Source organism: Rhinolophus sinicus, chromosome 13 (assembly GCF_057876585.1).
Source record: "Rhinolophus sinicus isolate RSI-liver-muscle chromosome 13, RSI-T2T, whole genome shotgun sequence".
Classification (NCBI taxonomy): Eukaryota; Metazoa; Chordata; class Mammalia; order Chiroptera; family Rhinolophidae; genus Rhinolophus; species Rhinolophus sinicus.
The window spans coordinates 56,604-76,708 of record NC_142513.1 but is presented as its reverse complement, the minus strand read 5'-3'; the positions used below and the strand labels follow the sequence as shown (position 1 = coordinate 76,708).

Genomic DNA, 20,105 nt, shown 5'->3' with positions numbered 1-20,105 from the left:
ACCTGGGGCCAGCCTGGGGACAATGAGGGGGCGGGTCCTGGGCACTGACTCCAGGAAGCTCCATGCTTTGATAAGAGCAATTAATCCTGGCGACATGATGCTAGGATGAAGTTGGAAAGATAAACCCAAAGGGCTAAGCATTCTCTTTTAACTGAAACATCAGAAGCAAAAATGATTCTCAAAACAGATTTCTTTGAAATATTCTAAGAGAGGACCCAGCCAGTGTAAGCGAGGGGCTTACGTGATCATCTGGATTTTGTCCACCTTCATTAATCTTTTTGGTCAACCTATGTACTTGGTGACAGTGAGACCCTTCTAATCTGTGTGGGGAAACTACGGACAGACCATGGACACCTAATGTTCCAGCTAACAGTGTCTTCATGTGTCTGAGTTGAGGCTTGGAGGAAAATGGAACAGGAAATCACATTCCACGGAAGGTGCTATTCCTGCCTGTGCTGTGAGCTGCACGCGGGGACCTGAGCTGTGGCTGCTCGTGGCTCTGTCTCTGCGGCGGCCACTGTGGGTGCATTTCCACCACACGAAGGGCAGACCCTGCAAGCCAGGACTTCCCTTCAGGTGCAGCCCAGGCTGTGGTTAGTTACGCCAGTGGACGAGACCCTTGAGTGCCAGCACAGGGAGAGTGACCCAGAGGGAATGCTGCTGTGGCCAGGGAGAGGGACATCATGGTGTCACACAGCTCCCGTGGAGTCACCCAAGTGGCCAAGTGCTATGTGCACGACTGACTTCATGGATGGAGGACTGACACCCCATCGTCCCAGAGCCCTGTGGCCACCCTGCCCCCGCCCATCCCATCCCAGCTCAAGCAGAGCTCCCAGGAGCCCCTGTGCTCTGGGCAGCGGCATGGCCACTGTGACATGGTGAACTAAGGACAGGAAAGGCTGGGACAGTGCGTCCCCCAGTTGGTGAGTTCAAGCGTCTGAGAGGAAACAAACGCATCTGGGGTTCTTCCCTTCGCACCGCTGAAGAAGCGTCAGACGCCTGCACCGCATGTTAGCCTGGCCCGTCTGCTGTCACATAACGTACTGCTTACATTTGGGTCCCTCACAGTGGTCACCAGGCCCTGCTCAGCGCTGCGTGCAGGCCCTCTGGGCACCTTCCTGCCCAGCTAGGCATCCCTGTTGAATGCTCCCTGGGCTGCTGTGTGGGGAGCAGGGACCCAGGGGCTTTCGTCTCCCAGAGTGGCCCTCACACGTGGGCTCACAGCTGTCCTGCCTCCCTCCAAGGCCGGCTGGAGGCCAGGAGGTGTGTCTTGGAGCAGGTGACATGATTGGGGGCAGTGCCAGTGCCCCACAGGCCTCCACAGCAGCTGTCACCTAATTGCCTGATTAACTTGGTGATTAATCGACTAATTGGGACCTCAGCTTCAGATCCCCACCAACAAGGAGCTTTTGTGAAAAGTCTCAGAGCTGCTTCTTGAGAGAGTGAAGGCAAGTGTAGGACATGGACCGGAGCCACAGGCCGGGTACAGCGGCAGCCCTGCCTGTCTGGAAAGGAGACCTGCGGCAGGGAGCCGCGTGTCCTCCCTCTCTCCTTTCCTTCTTCTTCGTAAACACAGTGCAAGTCAGCACAGAGGCCAACCAGGAAGCCCCCACACGGAGGCTGCAGGGAGTGTCCCCATCAGACACCCCTACCTCGAAAAGGTCACTGCTGAGCTGAGGGTGCTGCTTTGCCTCCATAGCCTGTTCTGTTCTCCCTGACGGGTCAGTAAGTGTGGCCTGCACGGCCAGCTGGGCACACAGCCTGCAGGACCCTGACCCACACCCCACACAGATCCTTGCTGCCCTGGGAGCCATCCTTGGAAGGTGGGCTGGGTGGCATGGCCCGTGGCCATGACCAGAAGTTTGCAGAGCCACCCACGGCTGGCTCTGTGGGAGAACAACAATGGTGAAGGGTGAGGGGCTCCTGGGGTCTCGCCCCATTGCGGTCTCACTGGCAGCCGCTGGCTTCACCTCCCTCCATGGGAAGCTGGGACACACACGAGGTCATTGGCTCTGGAGTGGGGTCTCTGTCAATGCATTGCGCCCACCTCCTGCTGGGGAACTGTGGCTCTGGCCAGGTCTGCGTGTCACAGGGTTGCACATTCCTGGCACTGGCCTGGTTTGCCAGGCGGAGGCACAGCTGGCAGGGCTTAGGGTCATCAGTAGGACCCACACGGAGTCCGGTGTTTTGCTTCTTCTTGGGCCAGCCTCAGGCAGTGGTTCTGAGGACCCCAGAGTGGCCTGTGTCCCAGCTCCTGGCAGCCTGGTGGCTGTCTGCCTGCAGTGGGCACACTTATCTGAGCAAAAAGGGAGCCATCCAGATGCTGATGTTGGGAGCTTTGTCTTATACATACAGATCTTTAATTAAGCACACTCGTAAAATTGTAATGAACCGTTCATTTATTTAAATGGGGGAGTTATTTCATTAATTTTTAGCAAACTGCACGCAGCTGTTCTGAGGTGAATTGTTTGGAGACAGTTTTCTGCTCCCCAGGGTGAGGGTGTGGGGTGGGTCCTGATGTGAACCCTGTCCCCACCCGGGCGGAGCCCATGCCCCAAGTGACCGCGACTGCTTGTCCCCCCAGCTGTCCCACCCCAGGATGCACGGGCTCGGGACACGTCCGAGGCAAGTACTCCAGGCACCGAAGGTAAGGAGGCGTGTGGGTCCCACCAAGGTTCCCGGGAGCGAGGGTGCGCTGCTGGGGCACTGGAGCCCCCCTCCCGCTCTTGGCCCTTTGTAGATCTAGAACCATCCGTGTCTGCCCACGGCTGCCAGGTGCAGGGTCATCCCACATGACCCTGTTACCACGGGGACTTCACTGCTGAGGCCGAGTGGCCGTGGCGTGCGTCCTGGGAAAGCCTGGAGCAGACCTGGTGCACAGTGGGGAGACTCAAGAGACTTTGTCATCCCGGGGGGGGGGTCAGCCTGAGCTCAGGGGCCCCCACTGCAGTGCCTGGTTCAGATTGGCTGGGCTGTGAAGGGCCTGGGGGTGTGGCTCTGCCCGGACCCACTTGCTGGGCCAGGCCCCACACTCGGGGCTACTGTGGTGCGGGGGCCCCTGAGGGGAAGTCTCAATGAAACAGGAAATGCCGTCAAGGCACAAGCAGCATCTGGAGACGTGCACAGTCCGTGTAGCACCTGAAACACATCAGCTTGCCATGTGTCTGGCCTGCGAGGGAGGGATGCAAGGGGACGCGCAGGGGAATGGGGGCGGGCAGGAGGGGGACCCCAGGAGGTGCTGATGGGGTGGCCCCGGCCTGGGCTCCTTCCTCCCAGTTTGCAGAGCTGCCCACTGGCCAAGAAGAGGAAGCTGGAGGGCGCCGCGGCCCAACGCCTGGTGTGCAAGCGGAAGTCACACCCCCTGAAGCTGGCTCTCGACGAGGGCTACAGCGTGGACAGTGATGGCAGTGAGGACGCCGAGGTGAAGGATGCCTCTGTTTCGGATGAATCGGAAGGAACTCTGGAGGAGGACGAGGCTGAGTTGTCAGGACAGGACGAGATTCATCGCCCTGCGGCAGCTGAAGGTGCTTTGTTGCTCTTTCCTGCCCAATAAAGGCCGCTTAGTGCTCCTGGTGAATCAGCCTGTGAGCAGGGGCCCCCCTCCCACCCAGAGAGCCCTTCCTGAAAACAAGTGACATCTTGTCCTGACACCGGCAGGGCTTCCTGGAGAGGGGTGGGCACAGCGAGTCTGGGGCCTGTGGGTGCGTGTGACACAGAAGGACACGTGGGCGTGGGTTGTGTGTCAGCCTTTGGGAAGAGCCTCCTGGGCCGGGTGAGACCATGGAGCCACCCAGAAAGCCAGGTGTGGGGGGCACTAGGGGGTCCCCCGGCCTGCTCTTTGTCCCTGTGGGGCCCTACAACCCGTGGTGAATGCTGGTGTGGAGGCCCGAGGTGCAAACCTGCCAGCACCCCCTGGCTTCTGGTATCTTCTGATCTTGCAGGGTCTGAGGTGCATTTTTATTTTATTTTGGAGCCAGTCCAGGGGGCCCCTCACACCTGCCTACCTGCCTCCCTCCTGAGGCCCTGGTGGTGCCTGAAGCCTCCTGGGCTCCAGGTAGAAAGGTCCGGCTCTCCTGCTTCCTCACATAGGGTCCGTCTGGGGCTCGGCTGACGGCAGGGCTGACGGCAGGGCTGGCTCCTGCGGCCTGAGTGCTTGTCGAGGACCCACGACATCTTAGTCATGGCGGATAAAAGTTTTAAATTTGAGTGTTTACTGCTTTTCAATTGTGGAACAATCTTTTAACATCTGGTGTATTCTTTGAGCTCCGTCATGTGGAATGCAGGTTTGCCCGACTCGAGGTGCATAATGGCTGTGAAATGCAGCAGCAGTGGCCCATCTGCCTCCTAAAAATCAATGCCCGTGGCATCCACTTCCAGGCAGAGACACCTTTCCGGGGATTTCAGTCCCCTCAGCTGTAGAGGGGTAGGGTCCAGGGGCCAGAGGCCTGTAGACCCGGCTGTCTTCTCACGTGCTCCTGCCATGTGGCACTTCTGATTTTGTGCAGGAAGAAGCCCCATCAAGTCTCATTTGGGACCTAACCCCGTCAACAGCTTCACGGGCCCCTGCAAGGGCGTCTACAGCAGCTACCAGGAAAGCATCGCGACTTCACTCCTGAACTTGGGCCAAATCGCTGAAGAGACCCTGGTCAGGGAGGAAGGCAGACCGGGCCCTGACGTGGTGAGTCTGGTTCAGGGTGAAGCTGAAGAAGGGGCCACAGGCGACGAAGGGGACAAGGACGTCTTTATCCAGCCAGAGGACGCAGAGGAAGTCATCGAAGTCACCAGCGAGCGCTCCCAGGAGCTGTGTCCCCAGTCCCTGGAGGATGTGACCAGTGGGGAGTCCAGCGAGCGGAAAGTCACCCTGGGTAATGAGGACGAGGACGAGGAGGACGAGGAGGACGAGGAGGACGAGGAGGAGGACGAGGACGAGGCCGGTCCCAACGTGCTCTGCGAGGAGGACGCCCCCCGCGGCCCCGCCCAGAACGCCCCCGAGCCTGAGTACGCGGTCATAGTGGAGGTGTGCTCTGACGACGGCAAGGACGAAGACTCGCGCTCCCAGAAGTCCACGGTCACAGACGCGTCTGAGATGTACGACATGATGACCCGCGGCAACCTGGGCCTCCTGGAGCAGGCCATCGCGCTGAAGGCCGAGCAGGGGCAAGCCAGCTGTGAGCCCGGCTGCCCATCCACCGAGCAGGACCACCTGAGCCTCGGCGAGCCGGCCAAGGTGACAAGGTCCCTGGATGCCAGCAGGAAGGCCTGCTGCAGCAAAGGTAGGGCCGGTGTTTGGCACCCCACCTGCCCGTCACCCAGGCGTGGGGGTGAGGCCTGCGAGACACAGCCTGAGGCCCCTTCCTGCTGGGCACAGACGCAGGCCAGAGACGAAATAGCACCTGGCCACAGACTGGTCACTGAATCCAAGGAAATTGGCTCACGCCTCTCACGTAGGGTGAGCAGGGAACTTGCACAGCTGAGGCACCCAGTGAGAGGTGGGTGGTGGAACAGTGAGCTAGGCCCGTAGCTCAGTCACAGCCTGGGGGACCCACCTGGGGCATGGAGGGAATTGAGGGAGCTGCTGCTCAGGAGACCGCCTAGCTGATGGGGACACATACCCACATTTTCTGGGAACATGGACTCACATGAGCCCAGCTCAGTGCAGATATTCAGGGACACAGCTGAGGGAACACAGATGGGCCAATTTTAACCTGGAGGGCAGCTACTGAGGGGAGCCCCGTCAGGGTGGCATAGATTGGAGGGATGCTGTTTGGGGCTCATATTCAGACCAACACAGCCTCAGGCACAGGCCTTGCAGGGACCCCAGTGTTGGAGCGTGTGTGGGGTGTCCGCCAAGGGGTGGGCTTGGGGCCCAAAGATCAGTGGGACACTGTTGGAGAGAGGCATGACGGGGACATGGGGACATAGACAGAGTGATAGCCCCAGGCCAGGTGTTCAGGATTCCTACCTGTGGGACAAATATTAGGGGACCTAGATGCAGGGTGTCTTGCCTTCAGGGATAAAGTCGAGGGCATGGCCCTAGGGGGCAGAGCATCGGGGCGATGCAGGGCCCGAGCTGGGAGCATGTGGGCCTGACACTGAAGTGCTGACATGGAGGGTGCCCTGGACAGTGGCCCGGTGGCAGGTGAGCACACAGGCCTGGGGAAGGACTTATGAGCCCCTTGGGGCAGGCCCTCCCCATGAGTGTGGCTCTGTGACTTCTGGGCTCTCCCAGAGGGGGCGGCTCCATCCAGGACATTCTGAGGGACATCAACTGTGCTCTGTGATCAGCGGCCTGACAGGTGTTCCCTCTGTCCCCACACTCACTGGTGACCGCGCTGTGCCAGACAAGGCCAGTAATGGATCTGCCCAGGCCTTTCTCAGTCACGTGACTTTGGCAAGTTACTGAAGTTCTTTGTTCTTATTTTGTCCAATCCAAAGGATATGTCCTGGCAGGGACCTTGTCACGTGCCCTCACTTCTCTATGCAGAGGCCAGACCTCGAGGCGTGGGGCTGTTGGAGGCGCGCCCTCGTACGGAAGCCAGCAGGAGGGCAGACAGGGCACCAGGGACATGTGGGTGAAAACGCTGTACCTGCTGCTATTCGGGGCACCTTGGGCAGTCTCTTGGCAGACGACTGGTGTGGACCAGTTTCTCCAGGGTCACCTCACTGTCCAGCCCCTGGTCCTGCTCGGGCTCTTGGGCTGTCTGGCCACACTCCTTTCTGGACAGCAGAGTGAAGGACCAGGGCCTTGTCACGTGCCCCACAGCTTCCTGGCCACCCACTGACCTGTCCATCTTGTGTGTTCAGATTCCTCGAGAGCTGAGAAACGGGAGATCAAGTGTCCGACCCCTGGCTGCGACGGCACTGGCCACGTGACTGGACTGTACCCTCACCACCGAAGCCTGTCTGGCTGCCCCCACAAGGACAGGATCCCTCCGGAGAGTGAGTCGGTCTGCGTGGCTCGGGCAATCTCTGGTGTTTGGATGGTGTCCTCACGGAGGAGTGGCCCCTTGGGGACAAGTGCCTTCAGACTCACACTGTCCAGATGCCCAAACTTGAGCCTTACAAGGCTGGGGACACGGAGTGTGCCCGGTCATCCACCTTGAGATCGCAACTTGGGTCAGGGTCCCTGCCGCAGATGCAGGCGTGCAGGAGGGCACCCAGCCCGCCAGCTGGGGAGGGCTCGACGGAAGCCTGCCTCAGCTTCTCGGCTGCAGGCAGTGACTGTGAACATTAGGTGACAGGAGTGAGTCCCAGAACAACGAGAGGTTATAAACCTGCATTGGTTTCCACCCCAGGGAGGCAGGGGGCCATGGTGGGAGGGGTGCCTTGCCCACAAAACTGCAGCCTTCAGACAGGGCTCGCCCACCCTGCTTGGCTGTGCTCACTGTCCCCTGTCCTCCTGCAGTCCTGGCCATGCACGAGAATGTGCTCAAGTGCCCCACCCCCGGCTGCACAGGCCAAGGTCACGTGAACAGCAACCGCAACACACACCGAAGGTACTTGGGCTGCCGGGCGTGGTGGGTGCTGGTGCTGGGGCCGGGGCATGGGCCTGCCGTGCCCTTTGGGGCTGGGGCAAGATCAGAGCTCCTGGACATGTGGACCCTGGTGGTGTTCCCACTTGTGCCCTGTAGTGAGGTTGCCAGAGATCCATGGGCACACAGGCTTCCTGCCATGGGGACAGTGGGGGAGACGGCGTGCTGCCATCACTGGGGAAGCCTCTATGCATTTGGGCTATGGGCTGCTCTGTGGGAGCCCTTGGACCTGGTAGGAGCGAGGTTTCCAGCTCACTGGGCTTTACTTGTTTGTTGCCTTCCACGGTGACAGGTGAACATGTCTGCCACCGTCACCTGGCTGCCATGGATGGCCGTGATGGGGTGTGTCCCTGCTTCTGCAGGCACACGCTGAGCTGAAGGCATGGTCAGAGCTTTCAAGGTCACACCTTCTAGGAGAGGCTAGATTCTGAGCACTGCTGTGGTTCTGTCACCTGTCCAGGCTGGCAGTCGACTCAGTTCTGACAGAGGAAGCTTCCTGGGGAAGGGCCTCACCCTCCTGGTGTGACCCTGGGGCCAGCACCCTGGTTGTGGCCTGTGTGTCCTGGGCTTCTCCGAGTCAACTGCCAGAACTAGAGCTGGACGGGTCCCGAATACATCTCTGGTTGGTGGCATGGGGACAGGGAGGTGAGAGGCAGGCTGGTTGTCAGACCCCCCCAGACCCACACAGACCCATCCAGACTTGCTCAGATCCACTCAGAGGCGGCGCCTTTGCTCAGAGCTCTAATGGCCGTTACAATCTCGTCTGTATGTCATTGGCTTAGAATTTCCTCTCTCAGAAGCCGCCTGAGCTGCCGGGACAGTCAGGGCTCCACACAGAGCAGAGAAAACCCAGAGGTGACGGCCTTCCTGGGCTCCTGCTGGTGCCAGTTCCCAGCTCCCACTGGCACGGCTGGAAGAGAGGGCTCAACTGTCCTTGTCCTCTCCCTAGTCTGTCTGGGTGTCCCATTGCTGCTGCAGAAAAGTTAGCCAAATCTCACGAGAAGCAACAGCCGCAGACGGGAGACCCTTCTAAGAACGGCTCCAGTTCAGACCGCATACTCAGGTGAGTTGCAGGGGCCGTGGCACAGAGGCCGGTCCGTCTCTCTGGGCTGCATGTGCGTGTGTACATGTGTGTGTGCGGTTTGCACATGTGTGCTGAGGCCTCAGGTTGCCATGAGGCCCCCAGGCACACAGCACAGTCATGTCTGCCGCCTCTGCCAGAGGCGCAAGGTGCACCCGGCCGCCCGCCTTGCTCACCCTCGAGGTTGTCGGGGTGTTTGTATAGGTGCTGGCCTGGCTGGAGGGGGCAGACTGCCCAGCTGAGGGCCACCGCCGTCCAGGAAGCACTGGGAACTGCTTGTCCCTCCTGTCCAGCATGCTGCCTCCGTGGCCCCTGAGGTCGTGAGACAGTAGCAGGTGTGTGTGTGCTTAGCTGCGTGTGCCTGTGTGTGAGTACATGTGCATACGTGCGTGCTCACGTGTGTGTGAGTGTAGACGTGACTCATCGATAAGGGGCCTTTTCAAAGAGCATTCAGAATGCATCTACTTGGCGTCCCCTCCATCCATGTGACCCTGTGAAGTGGGTGCCACGAGGAAGGCCAGAGGCTCAGGAGCTTGGCCAAGGCCACACTGACCAGGCCAGGGAGCCAGTGTCCGCATCACCAGCTTGGCTTCAGAGTCTTGCCCCCGACCCCGACTCTCCAACCAGCAGAGGCCCTGGGGCACGCAGTGCCTACCTGGCTGGGGACACACTCGCCCTCTCCTTTCCCTGCTGTTGTCCTCAGTCAGTAGACACCCTGCTCCCTGTTTCTCCAAGGAACCGGAAGTCACCATGTCTGCCCCTCCCGTTTCCCACTCCCCTGGCCCATGTCTCCCTCCCGGAGGACAGTGTGGGCCACGGGGCCACTGTCCCCGCCCAGGCCCAGCACCTGCAGCCGTGAGCATGGGTGCTGCCACCTGCCTCCTTTCAGGGCGACCCCACCCCGGTCCCTTTCCTGGCGTGTGCCCGGGAGTCTCAGCTGGAGGAAGTTGGCCGCCCACCATGGCCTGCTCCAAGGGTCCCACGGTGGGGTTTGGGACGGGGTCTTGCCTTCCTGCACTGGGGCCTGGGCTGCACCCACAGCCTTGTTCACAGGGCGTCTGTGTATCCTATCACTTCCTCCACCAGCTAGATGTCATGATGGTTGGAAGCTGCTTCTTTCATCTATGTTATTACTGTCCCTTCCAGCTTCCTGTCCCCAATTCGGCCCCTTTCCTGTCTTGATCTAAATAACTGATAAAATGTGAAGCCACCCAGCAGGTGAGGCCCAAACAGGCTCCAGTGGAGGCTATGCCTGGGAACTGTGACCTCAGTTTGTAAAAGTGGGACAGCGATATCATCTGATGGGCTCCGAAGTTTCTCACAAGGCTGGAAGGAGCCCGTGACATTTCAGGCCCCTGGGCAGCTGGTGAAGAGCCCAGAATGGCCATGACTGTGGCCAGGGTGTAGAATCCTTCTGTTCATGTTCTGTCCATTCTCTGTGGCCAAGCTTCTGGGTGTGGGAGTCTGTGTGACACTTTGTGGCATCACGGACACCATGCTGCTGGCTGAGGAAGCCGTCATCACAGGGTGCCGATGTTATGTCTGGGTTTGTTTTCCTGGTGCCTCCCCAGCACCATGTGCACACGCCGCTGCCCTCCCCCCTTCTCAAGGAGGAGAATGTGGCAGCTCTGGTGCCATCTTGTTCTCATGGCCTCTCAGGGAGGCCTCGCTGTGGTGCAGGCTCTTTCCTCACAGCGCCCGGCACTTTGGGACACTCACCCATGACCCCTTCCTAGCCAAACCCTTTCCAGACTGAAGCCATCACTTGCCTCAGAGATGGAGCAGGGGGGCTGGGGCGGGGCTGGGGCTCTCCTGCCTTCTCCCCTTTGTTCCTTCTCTCTGAGCTGTCCCCTGGGTGGCTTTCCTTCTCTGTGTCTTGTGTTGTCGGCGGCGTCTTCATGCCACCTCTTGTGCATTTAAAAGTCTGAACTCTTCCAAGAGCTTTAGTAACAGGAAATGGAGCGCCTGCGCTGGCCTTTCCACGCCAGTGACTAACCCTCAGCAGCCCCTCCAGGGCCCTCTCAAAGGTCCCTGCGGGCCAGAGGGGCTGCCTTGATGCCTGTTCTCAGAAATAGCCATGTCCCTTCTGCGCACCCAAGCCCCCTTGCTGGGAAGCTCTGCCTTGGAGAGGCTGGATAAGGGCTCCCGCTAAGTGTACCTGAGCTGTTGGAAACCTGCTCTCCTGAGTTCTGGGGGAGAGTCTCTGGCCCTTCTTCCTCTGGGCCCTGCTGTCTGCAAGGGGACATGCCATTCCTCCTGACACAGATCAGGCCCCGGCACCCTTTGCGGGCACATGGGGGCGGGTCCCCCAGGTCTCTGTCCACACTGGGTTCTCAGGGGTCGCTGTACTCGCTGGGACAGGGCGATGGGGATGACCAGCATGGGGTCCCTGGGCCCTGTCCTCATGGTTCTGTATCTCTCTCCTGCACCCCAGACCTATGTGCTTCGTGAAACAGCTTGAGGTACCTCCATACGGAAGCTACCGGCCCAGTGTGGCCCCCTCCACACCCAGGGCCAACGTGGCCAGGGAGCTGGAGAAGTTCTCCAAGGTCACCTTTGACTACGCAAGTTTTGATGCTCAGGTTTTTGGCAAACGCATGCTTGCCCCAAAGATTCAGACCAGCGAAACCTCACCTAAAGCCTTTAAATGTAAGTTGGGGACAGTGGCTCCTGGGAGGTGTGGCCTGAGGAGCAGTGCAGGAGGGTCCCCTGGTCAGGAGCATGTGGGGGTCTCGGCCCCCTGACCCCAGGGCCCTAGCTGTCCCAGTGTCCATCGTGGGGCTTTGTTGGAATCTGTGTCTTGCCCATGTTGCCGCCTCCATGTTCGCCATCGTGCCTGAGGGAACCCGTCACCATTTGTGACATAAAAAGGGTCCTTTGTGGTGTTGGTGCCCAAAGGGTTCAGAGTGACTGGGCCTCTCCAGGCCACCATCTCCGACGAGGGTGTGTGGTTTGTGGGGTGGGTCATGCAACCCTGTACTGAGCCTGGCCACCTGAGGGGCCCATTGTGCTGGAGGCAGTGTGTTATCTGACGTTAGCAACGCATTTCCTGAGTACTTGTACTAACAAAAGTGAACCTTTGAGAACAATCCTTCCTGTGCCTTTTGTCACTTACTGCACCAATTTGTGGGTTGCAAGCCCATGAAGCCAATAAATGCATTTGAAATGGAAAAGCACCCTCAGTGCACACGTGGCGGGAACTGGCATCTCCTGCTGTGTATCAGCCCCCAAAGGCAGCAGCGAACAAGTTCCTGCATGTTAATAATAAAAACACTGATGACACACTTGCCAGCTGGAGAGCGAGCACCTTTCCCACTTGCTGGGGCCTCGTGCACAGGCACCCACTTCCCAGGTCCGGACATTTTCGGGTGGTGCTGTGATTGCGCAGCCAGACCAGCATGAGCCATTTATGGCTGCACAGTCAATACAGTAGATAACATTTTATGCCTTCACTTGTCACGTTTATTTGAACAATGATGCTACTTTATTAAAGATGGACTATTACGGGGGCACCCAAACCAGCCTTTGGAGAGCTGTTCCACAATTGTCCTACGCTCGTGCTGTTTACAGAATTCTTTAGTCTTTCCTTAACTGTTTGCCGGCAGACAGCTTAGTTAGGTTTGAAATCTCAGGGATGCTGGAATGTCTTCAAGGGCTTTGCTCTTCACAAATTTTTGTCAGGCCAGAAATAGCCTCCCCAGCACCAAACAGGGGCGAGTGGGAGTGGGCTGAGTGACGGATCCCTGAGCCCACCTTCCATGCAGTCCTGCCCTGTGCGTCCCAGCCGTCCTGAAGTCCCCGTGTGTCTGCGTGGCTGCGTTCCGGTCCACCTCTATAGCAGCCTGGTGTTGTTCCCTTTTTGCAGCCAAACCTTTCCCAAAGGCCTCTTCCCCCAGGCACAGCTCCCGCACTGCATCCTCTCCCGCAGGCTTCGATTACACACATGACGCTGAGGCTGCCCACATGGCCGCCACCGCCATCCTGAACCTGTCCACGCGCTGCTGGGAAATGCCGGAGAACCTCAGCACGAAGCCGCAGGACGTGCCCAGCAAGGTCGGTGTGCCCCAAGGAGCCTTCTGAGTCAGGGATGGGTGGCCTCCAACCCCCAGACCCGATGTGCTGGGAACTCCCAGGGTCTACTTGGTGCTTGGCACTCTCACCTTTCCTCCCCCTGCCCATGGCCTGATGCCCAGAGAGCTCTGTGGGCTGTGCCCAAAAGGACACATGGCTGTGCACACGCACATTCCCTGCATCTTCCCAAATCTGAGGGTCATGCACGTACGCTCGTCCCACCATGCTCACCGCCTCTCCAGGAGCTGGTTCGTGGGTTTGGGGAGACTTGCAGGAGAGTCTCAGGACTCCTCCTGGAGGCTGTCACGTCTTGTTGGCTCTGCTCTGTCCGAGGGACAGTGTTCTGGACCCTCGGCCAGCTGCCCTCAGTCCGGGGCACCGTGGGAGGCTGCGGTCACGAGCACAGGCCCCCACACCACAGGCTGCAGACATCGAGGTGGACGAGAACGGCACCCTGGACCTGAGCATGCGCACTCACCGCAGGCGGGAGCACACCCTCCCCGGTGGGGGCGGCGGCGGCGGCAGCCCGGGCGTCAAGTCCCCCGATGCCTCCCAGCGTCAGGGCGGCACCAGCGCCCCCAGCAGCTCCATGACCTCGTCCCGGTCCAGCCAGGCATCCCGCCAGGATGAGTGGGACCGGCCTCTGGACTACACGAAGCCCAGCCGCCAGCGAGAGGAGGAACCTGAGGAGGTGGGTGGTGGCCGCAGGTCTGAGGGCTGGCGTGGACGCACCTCCTCCCCAGGCAGCCTTGGGGTCACTTGGATGAGTCCCGGGGCTGTGACTTGGTGTTAGGCCCCAGAGCAGGGGCGCCTCCCAGTCTGAGCCCCAAGTGCAGGGAGGCTAGCCTGTCGCGCCTGCCTGGGGCTGTGGGGGCGGTTTCCTCTGGTTGGCGGGAGCCCCGTCTGCCGCAGGTGGGGCCACCGGGGCACTGTCTCCATGTCTGCTGTCATCCTTGTTTCCGCCCTTGTCCCAGTGATCCCCCGGCTCCTTCCCTGCCCCTTTCCTCATCCCCCAGCTCAGGCTGGTCTCTGTGGGCTGCATTGCCCCTCCCCTTCTCCCTTTACTTGTCCTCTGAGTATCCTCGTCCCCTCCCAGGACTGTCACCATCATCTGTGGGGTGACCTGGGTCTCAGAGGTTTCCGTCCCCTGCAGCCTGCCCTCATGCTCCACCCTGTGGTCAGCAGTCCAGTCCCCAGTAGTTGCAGCTCCCTCCCAGACCCTTCCTGTCCTTCAGTCCCCTCTCCAAAGCATCGCTGCCCCTGTCCTATTGGGCCACCCCCAGAAGTGCCTCCTGAACAAGGCCCTTTCCGTCCCTGCACCACAGCCCTGGATTCCCGACTGAGACCCTCCTTCCAGCTCTGCCTGAGGCTCGTGACCCCTCCTGGGTGAGGCTGCTGCCCGCACCATTCAGCCTCACCTCCCAGCCTGGCCTCACTGTCCCGTGTCCCAGGCCTCGGGGATGCTCTCCCTGCTCTGAGCTTCTGGGAGCCCCTACACATCCTGGAGCCTCAGCTGAGGTAGAGCAGCATCTTCCAGCTCGTCATGAGTTCATAACAGTGACCCATAGAGCCATCCTCATTCTGGACTGTGGGTTCCCTTTTGTCCTTTGATCTCCAGACATCCTGATGGACTGCCATTGTCTCCAGTTTCAAAGTGGCACTTGGGCCCCAAGAGGTTGAACAACCTGCCTGGGGTCTGAACTGTGACCCTCCCTAACTGCCTGTTAGGGACCAGCCCAGGGCATCGGCCTCCATGACTCTTGTAGACCCCCCGCGCCCCACCTCAGTAGCAGGGACTGTTCTTGTTCTTCCCTGCGTCCACAACACCCTGCACTCGGGCGGTGATTGAACCCCTTCAGACCCATCTTTCAAGTTCAAAGAGCTTATTATGTGCCTGCTCACACTGGGTGGGGACGTGCGGCCAGGTGGTCCCAGGTCACTGGGATTAGTTGCATTACGCTTTGTACGTTCTTCCTGTCTTGTGCCATTTCGTCATCATAGCTTTTTGACAAACACTTTTTAGTGCCCGCTGTCTGCGGAGTGCCCTATGCAGAGCTGCACTGTGTGGCATGCTTGTGTTTAGAAGGTGGCCCAGCGGCTGTTGGGTGGAGGTGACCACGTGCCCGAGACTCCCTGCGTTCCTAGGGCAGCTCTGGTGAGGTGGGGGCCCTGCAGCCCCTCGGTGTGCTGTCTTCTGTGTCTGGGGCACTAAGTCCTCCTCCCTCGTCCAGAAGACAGGAGACTGCAGAAACGCTTCTGTGGACACTGCCCTGAAGGGTCCCTCGCCCTCAGCCCCGGGTCGGGCGCCCGGCCCACCAGCGGTTAAAACATCTCCCTGCTGGTTTTTTGCAGTCAGAGCCAGCAGCCCATTCTTTTGCTTCTTCTGAAGCAGATGACCAGGAAGTGTTGGAGGAGAATTTTGAGGAGCGGAAGTACCCCGGGGAGGTTACCCTGAGCAACTTTAAGCTGAAGTTTCTCTCCAAGGACATAAAGAAGGAGCTGCTCACGTGAGTCCCCACCTGGGCCGACAGGCCTGCTCGGAGAAGTGCCGCAGTGTTCCCGGAGCGGGTCCTGGGCCAGGCCTGTGAAGACTGGGTCTGCTCAGTGCGGGGCCTGCCCCTGCCCCGGCCCAGCTCTGACCATCGTCCTGGTCTGACCGCCGTGGTGGGCAGAGGTTGGGTGTCCTTCACGGGAACACTTCTGAGCCAGGCAATAGGGGTCAGGTCCTGTCATCTGTGCACTGCACTGGGCTCTAACATCACCCTCTGAAGTGATTAAGAACGAGGAAGTGCCCACAGAGCAGGAAGAGGGCTGCAGGGCGCTGACCCTGTCCAGCCACAGCTGTGTGCCCAGGCTCTCAGCATCCAGGGCAGGTGTGCACGCTGCCTCAGGACTCAGGCCCTCGCTTCTGGCAGCCCGGCAGCCCCTTTGAGCCAGTCCTCGTAGGGTTCAAGCAAACGTCATTGGAGAACAGGGAGCTGCTGGTAGATGTGAGCCATCCCAAAGCCTTCTGGTCAACCCCCATTGAGAACCACCTCTGTGAGAGGCTGGTCCTGGCACCTGCAGCACAGGTGATCCAGCCCTCACCTGTGATCAGCGTTTGTTCCTGGGGTTCCCTTTTTCTTTGTCCTGAACCCCACTAGCTTTCTCCCACTCTGTATATCCTGCCTGTCCATGGGCACACACAGATGCACACACAACATGTGTACATGGGCACCCTACAGTCCATGGGCATGCACACGTGTACCCACAACACGTGTGCTTCCAGAGCACCCTACATGTTCAAGGGTATGCACATACTCGCACACACAGCATGTGTGCACAGAGGCAACATACATGTCCATAGGCATGCACAAGTGTGCATACACATGTGTGCACAGATATCCTACATGTCAATGGACACACAATATGTGTGCACAGGGGCATCTTACATGCCCATGAGCACGTACACGTGCACACACCCCACGTGTGCACAGATATCCTGCATGTCAATGGGCACACATGTGCACATACAACACATGTACACAGAGGCATCCTAACTTGAGTTTGAGCTTTAATTTCGTTCCTTTTTCCTTCTTGAGTTAAGTTGTATGGGAGAAACTTGCAGTCCAAGAGGCAATGGCTGTGCTCTGAGGACTGAGCATGGAGGAGTAGCCTCTGGCTCATGGGTGAGCCAAGAGCAGGTGCTAGCACCCTCCCTGAGTAGGCTCGGCTGGGGACAGGCCCGGCAGGTGTGCGTTGCTCTCTGTTCTGACGCTCTTTTTCCTTTGTCCAGCTGTCCCACCCCCGGCTGTGACGGCAGTGGCCACATCACCGGGAACTATGCCTCCCACCGCAGGTTCGTCCCCCTCTTGGGTCCGGCCTGGCCGGGGAGCTGCGTGGTGGGTCTTCCTCTTCTTCTCTGCTCCCCTCTTTGGCTTACCCCGGTGTCCCATCTCTTCTCTTTCAGCCTCTCTGGTTGCCCTCTTGCTGACAAGAGCCTCAGAAACCTCATGGCTGCCCATTCTGCTGACCTCAAGTATGTCTGCCCTCCTGGCCTCCCATCTCTTGGGTGGCTCCCTTGCTCTGCTCTCTCCCTCCATGAGGCTCCAGCCAAAATCGGCTATCTCCGGGCTCCAGCCTCAGGCCCCAGTGGGGCCAGGGAGGAGCCGGTTCTGCTTGGCTGGGGCCGCTGCTGCTTGTGTCTCCCTGCTCTGAGTGCTGCCATCGCCTGTCCTCTCTGGCTGGAGGCTGCTCTAGGCTCTCGTGCTGCCGTCTGCCCTGCCCGCCTTTCCGAGGGCCATGGGCCAGGGGAGAGGGGAGCAGGACCCGCCTCTGGCTGCTGATGGCCCAGCCCACCCTCTGTCTCCGGCGACCCCTTGGGCTGCCTGGGCCTGCTCTCCTCACCACCCTTGAGGTTTGGGAGAGGCCCAGCATTGGCCCCGCCTTATAAGTCTTGCTGCAGCTCTTACTGAATGAGCTGGATGCTGACGACGAAAGACAAAACCCTGTGCCCTGCCTTCTCCTGCACCCTTGCAGCTGCTTGTGCCTTGGCCCTGGAGCCTGCCCACGTGCCTCTCCTCCAAGCTCAGCCCCTTGCTTTGCTGAGCACTCCTCTTTCTGCTTCTGCTCCTCCCTGCCCCTAGCACACGGCAGGGCAGGTGCTGTGGGCACCAGCTTGCCTGCTTGGCAGCCCTGCTCGAATGACATGCAAGCACCCAGAGGTTTCCCAGGTATCACTGTCCTCTTGGGGCTGGAGTTGGTGACTGTCGTTGCCTTTGGTTCTCACACTTTCTGTTGAGCTGTGACTTGCAGTGCTGGCCCTGGGCTCCCAGGCTAGGAAGGCGGTCACCCCTCTGCAGGGGGGTCCCTCCCTGCCTCAGGCCTCTGTGTTGGGAGTCCCTGAATTCAGAACACGCTCAGTCCATTCTGGGCCCAGACAGGAGCTGGGGCCCTGGTGCCTGTAAGATGAGGAGCTGTTGTTCTGAAGGCTTCCAGAGAGCCAAGCTGATTCAGAAACAGGGAAAGGGGGCTCTGGGGGCACTTCTGGTCCCAGCAGCCAGGAGAAGAGTGTCTGCCCCTCATTAGCTATGGGCCTTCCATTCCTGCAGACAAGGCCGGGGTTCATCACCAGAATGGTCCTTCCGGGAGTCAGCTTTTCCAGAAGCGTTTCTTGAGGCTCCGCATATCACGGCCCAGTCCATTTCACTCGTTCATTCATGGCGTCCAGCCCCAGAAATCCAGCGGGAACACTCAGTCCTGTTGGGACCTTACTCTTCAACCTGCCCTCTCTCTTTCTTTCCTCTTTTCTCTTCCCTTCATTCTCGTGCTCCTTCCTCCTGTTTGCTTCCCAAATCTACTTGCCTTTCTTCCTGTGGATTTCCAGTTTGAAGCCTGGATGATTTCAGAGCCCTAGATGTGACCACATGTGCGCAGGGGTCCTTCCTTCTTGCAGAGCAATGCTGAGGGCTGCCGGATGGAAAATGTGGGCTTGTTCGAGGTCCAGAAACGTGGCTGTTGGGGAGGGATAGCAGACTAAAAGCCCGTGAGGGACTTAACTGAAAGCACTTTTAGAAATGGCAACTGAAAGCCTTCCTTGTGCTAAAACCAGTCACTCGTCAGCCTCAGCAAGGTGGCCGAGGTGTCCCCAACTCCTTCTGACGCTCTTCTTTCCCTGAGGGTCTCCCAGGGGAGCTGCTACTTGCCCCTCAGGCTGCAGCGCGGGCGTGGCTGGGCACCACCTCTGCCTGGTATACCCACGCTCCCCTCTCCCTCCTCCTGTCCAGCGGCCATCTGGTATGGGCTGCTGCTGACCAGGCTGTGGCAGCGCTGGGTGAAGGTGGCCCGTCCCCAGGGGCAGACACGTATCCTCCGTCTTGCAAACGAGGCTTCTGGTCTCCCTATCATACCTGGGAGCAGCAACAGTCTCGTATGATGTGTTTTCTGTACTTTAATTAAATCTCATGGGCATTTGCTCCTCCCTTTCATGTGCAAGTGTGGTCAGAGGCTGTGACACTGCCACTCAGCCTGCTCTGTGTGAGGACGTGGGGTGCAGCCACACACCCTGCAAGGTGTGCCAGGGGCCTCTGCACAGGGTGGGGACTGGATGGGGCTCAGAGGCCGCCTGAGCTGCAGCTCGCTCTGCAGCTGAGAAGAATCAGAGCCCCAGGTGGTCGCTGAGCAGCTGCCACCCCAGGAAGGAAAAGCCCCACCCTCGCTCACCTGGGGGAGCCTGGGGTGCATGGCGGCGGCACCCACAGCTGCTGTGCCTGGAGGACCCTGGGAGCTGGGACGTTGCAACCACAGCGTCAGGGCTGGTGTCACAGCTCTTGGGCGGCGCCCACCCAGGTGGTGGTGGGGGGTGGTTCCCATTAAAATGCAAAACCTCCTGCTCCAGATGTGTATAGTTGAAAATGTGACACTCATGAGTGGGCCAGGAGCCATCGAAACCGCAGTGGGGTTTGAGGTTCCCCAAAACCCGGCCAGAGGGTGATTTGACCGGTTCGTTGGCTGACAGGCCAGGGAGGTGTTTGATCTGTGGCCCACGAGGTGGTGATGAGGGGACTGCAAGACAGCCCCTGCGGCCAGAGAAAGCTGGGGGGCAGAGCAGGCCCCTGGGCGTTGAGCCCCCCACATTGCCGTGCAGACACGGGGGTTCTCGGATGGGGACCAGGCAGTGCCATCCTGCAGGGGTCTGGGAGGTGGTCCGGACGCTGCGGCTGCTTCTGTCCTGCCCCAGACGCCACACGTGAAGGAGGGCACAATACAGGGATGTGAGCACCTCTGCCGCTTGGGAGGCAGAGTCCGCTGTCATGTTCCAGCTGGGCTTGTCCCCTCCACCCTCTTGGGGCCACTTTGGGACAGAACGGCCTTGGCTCGCACGGTTCTGTCTGTGAGGATGAACCGGAAAGAGCAGATAAGCACTCTGTGAAGGGCGAGCTTTGTACATGCAAGCGGCACGGTGCTGCCCGGTCCCCAGGCTCAGAGCTGCGCCCTCACGAGGGGCACGGCGTGGAGTGGCAGGAGGAGGAGGCCTCCTGTGGCCCCACCTGCAGAGCCGGGCACACCTCCCACAACGACACTAGCAGGAGCACACCGCCTTTTCTCTGGACTTTCAGGAAACAATTTAAGGAAACCCGCTCATATATTGAAGTGGAATTTTTACCTTCTATGTGACTCATTTGTCAAACAATGGGTGTTTGAAGTTGGGCTTTTGTATCTTGTGGCTCGTCTCTCCCTCCGGCTGCCCCTGGAAGCCTCCAGGCATGCCGAGGGGGCCGTCATGGGTGCTCAGTAAACGTGTTCATAGGCTCATAATGGTGACCATGCTCCCTGGGACACGCCCTCTCCCTCCCAGAGAAAGCGCAGAGGGGGACCCAGTCCCAGGTGTTAGGTGGCCTCCCAGAGCAATGTTTAAGGTTAAGGGCCATGTGTGTTCTGGA

At 59.5% G+C, this 20,105-nt stretch overlaps 1 protein-coding gene across 6 annotated transcripts in view; it reads left to right on the top strand.

Annotated features, from left to right (window-relative positions):
* Nucleotides 1-20,105, top strand: part of MYT1 (myelin transcription factor 1) — a 56,805-nt gene that overhangs the window by 25,469 nt on the left and 11,231 nt on the right. For 2 of the 6 annotated variants that reach the window (XM_019753442.3, XM_019753443.3), the window contains exons 5-16: nucleotides 2,585-2,647; nucleotides 3,277-3,524; nucleotides 4,506-5,273; nucleotides 6,805-6,939; nucleotides 7,406-7,496; nucleotides 8,482-8,595; nucleotides 11,048-11,262; nucleotides 12,479-12,666; nucleotides 13,106-13,375; nucleotides 15,037-15,191; nucleotides 16,460-16,522; nucleotides 16,634-16,702. In XM_019753442.3, coding sequence (XP_019609001.3) covers nucleotides 2,585-2,647; nucleotides 3,277-3,524; nucleotides 4,506-5,273; nucleotides 6,805-6,939; nucleotides 7,406-7,496; nucleotides 8,482-8,595; nucleotides 11,048-11,262; nucleotides 12,479-12,666; nucleotides 13,106-13,375; nucleotides 15,037-15,191; nucleotides 16,460-16,522; nucleotides 16,634-16,702 — 2,379 coding nt within the window. The remainder of the gene's footprint in view (nucleotides 1-2,584; nucleotides 2,648-3,276; nucleotides 3,525-4,505; nucleotides 5,274-6,804; nucleotides 6,940-7,405; nucleotides 7,497-8,481; nucleotides 8,596-11,047; nucleotides 11,263-12,478; nucleotides 12,667-13,105; nucleotides 13,376-15,036; nucleotides 15,192-16,459; nucleotides 16,523-16,633; nucleotides 16,703-20,105) is intronic. The other 4 variants (XM_019753447.3, XM_019753446.3, XM_088789009.1 and 1 more) reach the window with 4 other exon arrangements.